The sequence below is a fragment of the Sinohyriopsis cumingii genome, chromosome 14, assembly GCF_028554795.1.
Source record: "Sinohyriopsis cumingii isolate HCF-2022 chromosome 14, ASM2855479v2, whole genome shotgun sequence".
NCBI classification, from domain to species: Eukaryota; Metazoa; Mollusca; class Bivalvia; order Unionida; family Unionidae; genus Sinohyriopsis; species Sinohyriopsis cumingii.
In genome coordinates, this window is record NC_142974.1 from 124,435,194 (window position 1) to 124,445,138 (window position 9,945).

Below are 9,945 nucleotides of genomic sequence, written 5' to 3' on the forward strand. Positions count from 1 at the left end.
GTCATCTTTTTTCAGACTTGAAAGAGGATGTCGTCAAGGAGATCCCCTTGCACCTTATTTGTTTATCATTGGAGTTGAGATTTTAGCTATAACTTTAAAGCAAAACGTGGATGTACGGGGAGTAATCTTTGACGCCAGTGAATATAAATTGGGTCAGTATGCCGATGACGCTTTTATTCTTCTTGATGGATCTAGTTTTTCTCTTGAAGCAACTATGAATATCTTGCAAGGTTTTTCTCTATTATCGGGACTTAAATGTAACATAACAAAAACAAAAGCTATTTGGATTGGAAACAGGAAATTTTCTAATGAAAGAATATGTCCCGAAATGGGCCTAATTTGGTCCTCTTCTAACTTTACACTCCTTGGCATAGAATTTTCTCCAGATTTACAACAGATGGTGGAAATCAATTATATGAAGAAACTAACAAAGGCAAAACGAATACTGGCAAGCTGGAGTCAAAGACATCTATCAATAGTTGGTAAAGTAATTGTTGTAAAGACTCTTGTTCTGCCCATATTCATACATCTTTTTTCAGCACTTCCTAACCCATCAGCAAAAGTTGAAGCAGAACTAAATCGCATGTTATTTAAATTTGTATGGGGTGGAAAAGTAGAGAGAATAAAACGTGATATACTAGTTTCCCCAGAAAACGAGGGAGGACTAAATATGATACACATATTTTCATTCATTAGGTATATTAAGATAAGATGGGTTAAAAGATTTCTGGAAAAGGAAAATGGAACGTGGCAGAACTTAGTCAATACAACTATACTCAGAAATAAAAAGGATATTTGGAATTTAGGGAGAAGGAAATTAGAAGAATTTTGTAAGTTCATTAAAAACAGTTTTTGGAGAGATGTAATTTTGGCAGTATCTAAATGGAAAGAAGAACCGCAAAATCCTAACGAGTATCTATCCATGAGTATTTTAAATTTTGTCCCCCCTAAAATGATCTATCAATACAAATCCTGGACAGAAGCTGGTTTTGAAATTCTGAACGATCTAGTAGATGTTCACGGTAATTTAATACCTTTTGAGATAATAAAACAAAAAACTGGAAGCGATGATTTCTTGAAATACTTCTCCTTAATATCCAGAATTCCTAAAGCATGGAAAGATGCCATAAAAAACCACCTAGTACATAATAATTTTGATAAGCAGGAGGATAAAATAACGAACTTGCGAAAACAAGATTCACTCAAGTTTATTTACAAAGATCTTTTACAGGAAGCTAAAAGGCAACACATTGCGAAGCAAGAAACTTGGATGCAAGTATTAAATAAAAATATAAGTAGTGAGGAGTGGTCTGATATATATAGCCGGGCAAAATGCTGTACCAAGGATACCAAGTTGATCTCTTTTAACTTTAAATTAATCCATAGAATAATCGCTACTAATGATTTTCTTAAAAGAATTAACATATTTGATGACAACAAATGTACTTTCTGTAAGAGTGAAACTGAAAGTATTGAGCATCTCTTTTATGACTGCAGTATTACTTCACAGTTTTGGTACCGTTTTATTGAAGTTTTTGCACCTTTTTGCCCAAATATTGTACATCTGTCCAAAAAAGAAACATTTTTAGGAAGTGAACAACTGGACAGTTTGGGTAATTTTCTGCTTATTTTGGCAAAATATTATATTTATACTTGCAGATTCAATATGAAAAATCCTTCTATTTTTGCTTTTAAGCAAATAGTTGCAATGCATAAGAACATTGAAAATTACACTGCCAAGGTAAATAAAAAAGAGGACCAATTTCTTCAAAAATGGACCTCAACAATGAACATTTAACTTGTCTCTGACTTGAGGGTAAACAGGAACAAAATACTGTAATATCACAAAAGCCATGTCACCTAGATTTTGTGCCATATGCATGTGTATATGCGTGTGTGTGTGTGTGTGTTTCTTTTTTACTTTCTCTGTAGATTATATTTATTATCCCTAGATTATCTGATAACCAGAAATGTTTGATTGTAAGGTGATCCTGGGATGGTTCCCCGACCCAGTGGTCAACCTATTACGGGGTTAATAAAAAAAAAAAAAAAAAAAAAAAAAAAAAAAAAAAAAAAGAAAATAAAAATAGATGTACATGGTGTCACTGTAAGAGTACATCAGACAAACATAACACAATAGCTTGGTGGCAAGTTCAATGACATCAATACCTGCTGAGTGGTGGGAAAATGTGCAGATATTTACACTGACTGAATTCAGAGGCAGAAAGACCCAGTGATGTACATGTGGTCACTACATCAAAATGAACAACTTAGCTTCCATTATTTTGTTGATTTCCATGTGTAGCCAAATAAGTAGTGCATGTGGCCTCGAAATCAAGATATGTTGAGAGTTAAACAAAATGCTCTCTGCCGATTTGCAAAAGTATTCTTTGGGGGGGGGGGGGGGGGGTAAATGGCAGACTGATGAAGACTGTAATAACATTGAGAAGAAGTGCTAGAGTTCCCAGAACTGATAGTTTGCATGGAACACTAGCCTAATGTAATAAAGTATTTGATGTCTAACTTTGTGATTGGAATAAGACCTTTCCTTGGCCTGACATAATTCAGTCTCACTCGAATTGACAAACGAAAGCTATATGTCAGTGGTGTAAAGAAATTAGAAAATTAAACTCAATGGCAACCAATGGTTCTTCTCATCTGGACATTTAGCCACTTCAGGTATGTCCAATAGACTTCTGGTAGAGGACTGGAACTTTTGCTGGTGGGATTCCTATTCTTATCCCACCTGGACTCCTAGTTTTAAAATCCTAGTGAGACTTCTTTGTCATCAGAGCACCCGTTTCTCCAAACAGTTTATTACAAACTTTACATTTGAATGGTATGTCTCTGCTTGTGTCTCATCAAATTACAACTTTGCACAAACACTTGATCACAAACTTCACATCTGAATGGTTTTCCTCCATTATGGCTCCTCAAATGCATCTTCAATTCAGCATTGTGTGCAAACATTTGATTACAAAACTTCACATACGAATGGTTTACTTTTAGTATGTAGTATCACGTGCCTTTTCAAATACCTGTTCAAACTAAACATTTTATCACAAATTTCACATTTGAATGGTTGATCACCATTATGTATCTTCCTGTGCTTATTCAAAGAAATATGCGTGAAAAACATTTTATCACAAACTTCACATTTGAATGGATTATTGCCAGTATGAATCAACATGTGTATCTTGAGCTCACTGTTTACTATAAACATTTTGTCACATACTTCACATTTGAGTGGTTTATATATCGTATGTTTCATCACGTGTCTCTTCAACGAATCCCTTTCTGCAAACACTTTATCACAAAATTCACATTTGAATGGTTTTTCACCAGTATGTATCCTCGTGTGTCTCATCAAGCTAGAACTATGAGTAAACAGTTGATCACAAACTTCACATTTGAATGGTTTTTCTCCCGTATGTATCCTTAAGTGTGTCCTCAAATCTCCACTGCGTGCAAACATTTGATCACAAACTTCACATCTGAATGGTTTACTTTTATTATGTATTATCATATGCACTTTTAAATCACTGTTTAATCTAAACATTTTCTCACAAACTTCACATTTAAATGGTTTTTCGCCAGTATGTATCACCATGTGCTTTTTGAGTCTGCTTTTCACCGTAAACATTTTATCACAAGCTTCACATTTGAATGGTTTATCACCAGTATGTATCATCATGTGTGTTTTCAAACTACCATTGTGGCCAAACAGTTGACCACAAATTTCACATCTGAATGGCTTATCTTTAGTGTGTGTTATCATGTGCATCTTCAATTTGCCACTTCTTGTATACATTTTGTAACAGACTCCACATTTGAATGGTTTTTCTCCAGTGTGAGTTCTTATGTGAGCTTTCAAATTACCATTATGCGCAAACTCTTTATGACACACCTCACATTTGAATGGTTTCTCTTTGATTTGTATCGTGTTCATCTTCAAAAGACTAGTCTGTAACGTTCGTTCGGGTTGTGTTGGTGTACAACGCTGTGAACTATGAAGAACCAAAAAGAGGCTCTATGTGCTTGAAACTTATACGAACATTATAAGGCATTAACTTACCCAAGAAACAACATAAATAGTATTAAAATAAATCGATAAATATTGTTAACAGGGTCCTACTAAATACTGCTAAGCCTGACGAAGCCCGACAAAGCCACACAAAGTCAGACAAAGCCTGACAAAGGCACACAAAACCTGACAAAGCCAAACAAAGCCATGACAAGTCAAATTAAAAATGTGTATTTATATTGTTAATTATATTGATGAATAAATTAACCAAGCCGAAAGACTAGTTTTCAACATATTTATGCAGAATTAAATGAACAAAAATTGGGCGACAAAGTTCGAAATCGAAAAATGGCAAAGTGATAACAAAGTCTGATCAAATCATATGAATACTGTTTATTTACTGTATAAATTGTTCATTTAACTTATTATCGAAAGAAAATGCAATATTTGAATATGTCCTAATAATGAAAAGCCTGACAAAGTCATACAAAGCCCAACAAAGCCACGCCAAGCCTCAAAAAAGTAAATTGGCGAAAATCCACGAAAAGACGAGAATAGAGGATTTGTTTGATAACTCAGTACTTAACGATCGACATTTTATTTCCACAGTTTATCCAAGTAAAAATACAAAACATTTCAATTATGATTTTGTCTGACTTTGTTATTAACTTATCAAAATTCATTAATGTCTCAATTCGTAGTCTATTAATGGGGTACGTGTATAACCCTAGTCTTTCGGTTTGGTTGATTTTATTCATCGATCTGATATTGCAACGTAAATACACTTTCCTAATATGACTGTTTGTGGCTTTGTGTACCATTGTTATGCTGTGTCGAATATAGACAAAAGTAGATAAAAATTGATAAATCTTTATAACATATATTGGAAACTTGCATTTTCTGTCCATAATCAGTCAAAAGAACAATTTATAAAACATTTCAATTATGGCTGTGTCAAGACTTTATCAATACTTTATCATTGTTCGAATCTGATCTCTGTCGCCTAGTTTTCGGTAATTATTTTGGCATAATTATGTTGAAAACTAGTCTTTCGGTTTCGGCTCTGTAATGCTTTGTGTGACTTTGTCAGGCTTTGTGTGGCTTTGTCATGCTTAGCAGTATTTGGTATGACAACGCCCGACAATGCCACAAAAAAGCATCACAAAACCACACAAAGCCCCACAAAGCCATACATGAAATTTTATGGTTGCTAGTAATATTAGTTAAAGGAGGATAATAACTTAGATGGGTTTTAAATATATTGAAATATTTTAATTACCTATTGTTAGCTCGTAATTTCGCTAGATTATATTCCACGCTAATATCCATGGGCCTGCACGTCAATGCATTGATGAGCATTCATTATTCAAGAATCTATGCGTTTGATTATGCTGATACACCGTTATTCTGCTCAAAAATATGTGTCTTTAAATCGTTAGTGTGAGAAAGGCCTGGTAAAGTGTTCGCCATTTGTCGGATGAGAAGTCCGTGAGAGAGTGGAATATTATGAGAGGAGAATAGGAAGAATCGGGTGTAGGTGCCTTACATTTTCCACAGGAAGCTCCCAGGGTGCACGTATAGACGGCACTAAACTCTTAAGGAGAGGTGGAGGGAGTACGAGAATAGTACCAGAAGTAGCGGAGTACAAGGAGCACAGGAAGGGTGCAGGATAAGGAGCATAGTATAAAAAGCGGCACAGGAAGAGGGCAGGTGAAGGTGAAGGGAGGCAAAGAAAACTAATAGAGATGAATACAAGCGACTACTCGCCATTGAGACCCTCTCATATTAGGACATTAATCCTCGTATGATGGAATAAAGAAGATATTCTTAACAATCCAAATTAACACATATTTCTACATTAATTTCATATTTAACGTGTTTTAAATTATGAATTACCATTTTTATAATGTCTTCATCTTTAGTACAAAAGGCTGAAGAAATGAGTTTCATCTTCGAATTTGTTTACAGAGAAGGTACCATATCTATCATCCATTTGGAGAACATGGAGTAAGTACCAGATTCTCAGCTGGGTACATGTTTTAAACTGTTCCTTTGTGCTGAGTTAAATAGATAAGAAGAAAAAAAAAATAATGATCATAGACAAAGCAAACATTTTTTAATTCTTTCTCTGAGTCCTTCTCCCCCAACACCTTGTTCTTTGGTTTGGCTTCTTCGCCAATTTTGGGGCTTTCAACACAATATACATGCCGTCTGAGGACATAACCGCGGTTGTTAATTTAATGTGGGGTTTGTACAAACATGTCAGGAATATATGGTCTTTTTCTTCCCGAGATTTTGAATTCCATGATAATTTACTAATTTTACATCGCGAGAAATTTGTGTTGAGGATATTGTTGCCTGTCCCGCACAGAGATCGGCGAAGGTCGACGAACTAGATCGTGATCGGTTCATATATTTTTTTAATGAGTTCATTCGTTATCCTTGGTTGTCAGTTTAGCAAGACTTTTAACCGGTTTTTCATGCTTTCCGTATTTTTGTTAGTCCACAGCTGGTCATCAACGGATACAGCAAGTTTTGCAATTTTCTCTTGAATGTATCTTTCATAATATAACTAAAAGATCTCTGTGATTATTTTCAATCAATTTAGTTTTCAAGATTTGGTTACGTTCGTCAAATGTTGATGAGTGGTTGGCTTGGCAACACCATTTGATCCAAAGGTCATTTCAATGATACATGTCTGCTCCTTAGTGTTCTGTCACACCTCTGAGATGGGAAAATAACAGGACATAGTTCCGTTGACGACCGTCCCAATGGAGCATCAATGGTCCCAACAAAATTGGCGCATTGCCTGCTATCTTCCACAGTACATTATGCGATTTGTTAACTGTGGTTGCTACGAAACATTTCCCAAGTGAAAATATTATGTCAATACCAACTACACCTGCTCCAGACTCCAGAAACGACGCTAAGTCGGCCAATTGTGCATCTGTGTAGCAGATAATTGCCGGAAGAGCGTTGTCTCGGGAATGAATAACTCTCGGTACGTAGGGATGATGTTCACTCATAATTCTCAAAACATCCAATAACTCGTCGGCGACATTATGTGAGTCTCCTTTGGTTATCTTCTTTGTTTTTATTCCTTTTGGGGATTTACTCCCGGTATGGTCAAAGGCAATGCCTATTTAATTGTTTTGCGGTTGATTTTTTGAACGTAACAAATGTATTTTTGTTTCTTGCTCAACCATCTGTTGTTCAAGCGATCATTTCACCATAACTGACTGACTTCTGTTTGAAGGTTTACGTCAACAAAGCCATGAACCCGTCTTAACCAAATAAACAAAAGCCGATAGACCAGTGTTGGTTTTTTTTTATAAATAAATTGAGATCACTAAAGCCAATTTTCCATTATTATGAAAAACACACGTATTCAGTCTTCACAGAACATACCGGTATATAATAATTCTCAGCATATATTTATTAACACAACATTACAAAACAACGAACAACAAAACGTATCACATAATTTATTTATGATTGATTTCAGGTTTCTATCAAATATGGCATGTCTCGCCGCTAACTAAAAATTTATAAATCTGTACAAAGATTACTGTTCAAAGTCTTGTGAAGCACAGTTTTAAAACATGAAATAAAGTGCATCAACATTGAACTAATGAAGTTCAACTCAATTGTATTTTGCATATTATAACATATATTAGAAAATTGAATTTATTTCTTTAATCAGCCGAAAGAACAATTTATAAAATAATAATAAACATTTCCAACATGATTGTGTCATACTTTATCAATACTTTATAATTGTTTGAAATTTGAACTTTTGTCGCCCAATTTTAGGTCATTTAAATCTGCATAAATATGTTGAAACTAGTCAATGGGTTACGCTAATTCATTCATCAATATAATGAACAATATAAACAGTCTTTTTTAATATGACTTTGCATGGCTTTGTGTGTTTTTTGTGTGTGGCTTTGTCAGGCTTTGTTGGGCTTTGTGTGGCTTTGTCGGGCTTTGTCCAGCTTAGCAGTATTTAGTAGGACCGTTGTTAACACGTAGGCCTACCGCAAAAGATGGACATAAAACACAATTAATTTTATTATATGTTCTCTGCATTTGTTTCTCAATAATGACCTTTCCACTATGTGACAGTCAATACAAATCATATGTTAATCTAAAATACCTTCAAAGATGACTTCACGGTGAAGTTTTTGTCAAAGGTTGACCTGCATTTTTTGAGAGGCTGGACTGTAAACAAAGCAGCATGTAAACAGAACAAAGATTTCATTTCCGGATCATCACCAAGGCCTTATTACTCACTGTACACTGTCGCCGAAATACACATAGAAAACCACACCATGAGCTCTCATTCTCAAGAATAAACAATTACCTTTATATCCCTGCAAAATTGCATAAATATAACTCTTCTATCACCACTAAAATGAGAGAGCAAAAAATGTTCTAAAAATAGACTAGGACTACATTCGTGGCTACTGAACTGAAAGTGCTGATTGTGACCTGATTCCCAACAGTCCTAAATTTTTATGCCAATCTTTTAGTCAAACATTTATGTTTGCATGCTACACCTATTTCAATACTATACATGAAATATTTTTGAATTTCCTTGCAAACAAAACATGTGACACCTGTCAGAAGTATATAGTGCTGGTGCAAGTCTTGGTCCAAGTGCTCTTGAGAAACCAAAACTAAGTTTGCCTTATCTTCCTTAATTATAGGAAGTTGTCAATGTAGTAATAACCTAATTGTAATACAAGATAAGGCCTGTCTAAAATTATGTTAAAATAAACATTTAAATTTTGAAAACAAAATTGTATTGAAAAATTTAATTTTCATACAAGTTTTAAAACTCATTGTGACAAATTTAGACAGCAAAGTTGACTAATGAATGGTATTTAAAACAAATGGTAGTTTGGGTCTGTACAACTGACAACGTTTTTCCCAGGAGTAGTGAAGCAACCCAGCTCATAATGATTTTGGCAGCAAACCACAATATGCCTCTACAGATGTATATAGGTGTATACACTAAAGAAACAATGATAGGTACTATGTTTCAGATTTATTGTGTCAGGTACTTAGGCATTTGTTTGTATAAATAATGGCACATTCAGATTTGAAGTTCGGATGGGACCACTAGCATGTTTTATTGCAAAAGCGCATTCCATTTCAAGTTCGATAACTAAAAAAGGTGAAATGGGATAGGAAAACAGTTTCTAGGGAGGCTCTACCTTATTGAAAGAGAAACACAAAACAAATTCAGACATGCACAATTCAAGTTCAGTGATTCACAAGTGGAGTGCGATGCTGTTTCTTGCAATCAGAGTGAAGCAGTAAAACATCATGGGAACTTTGCTATCACTACTACTGCCACAACACCTACCATGGAAAGGGATACTGTGCGTGTCAAACCTGACGGCTGAGAAAGCGATGCCACTCGTTATCGTGGAATCTTTACTGGTTTGCATTGTCAATGTCCACCTTCACGTGAGGCCATGCGTCTACCACCCTACGGATGTCATCCAACACTGAGCAAACTCCTGTCGATGTCACCCTACTCTCATCGAAACAAGCATGCGAAAGACCAATATTATTTCTTTGCGCGTTTGCCTGATAATGGCCTAAATGTCTGGGAGGACCTACCCCTGAAGAATTAGCCAGAGCCGGATTTTTTTACTTGGGCGAAGGGGATAAAGTCAAGTGCTTCAGTTGCGGTGTGTCACTACACCAGTGGGAACAACAAGATTCAGCATACCTGGAACATGCTCTATGGTCCCCGAATGGCCACGTCCTACGTTTAGTGGGACGATATCAGTAATCCCTGAATTTATACTTTACAAGAGAACATTCGTCGTTTGCCTGTGGAGTTGAGAGAACTAATTTACCGATGTGTTAACCACTGGTACCTGAATGCTATAAGAGGACTAATTCAA

General features: G+C 35.4%; 1 protein-coding gene across 1 annotated transcript; it reads right to left on the bottom strand.

Moving 5' to 3' along the window:
• Nucleotides 1-2,395: 2,395 nt before the first annotated feature.
• On the bottom strand, nucleotides 2,396-4,049 carry LOC149784771 (uncharacterized). Its single transcript, XM_089932788.1, has one exon. It carries the CDS (start codon nucleotides 3,947-3,949, stop codon nucleotides 2,975-2,977), a length of 975 nt encoding a protein of 324 aa, XP_089788914.1. The 5' UTR covers nucleotides 3,950-4,049; the 3' UTR covers nucleotides 2,396-2,974.
• Between the last annotated feature and the right edge of the window lie 5,896 nt (nucleotides 4,050-9,945).

What these genes read in the sequence shown, in the direction of transcription:
- LOC149784771 (XM_089932788.1), bottom strand. Translation starts at nt 3,949, where the DNA reads ATGAACACGATACAAATCAAAGAGAAACCATTCAAATGTGAGGTGTGT.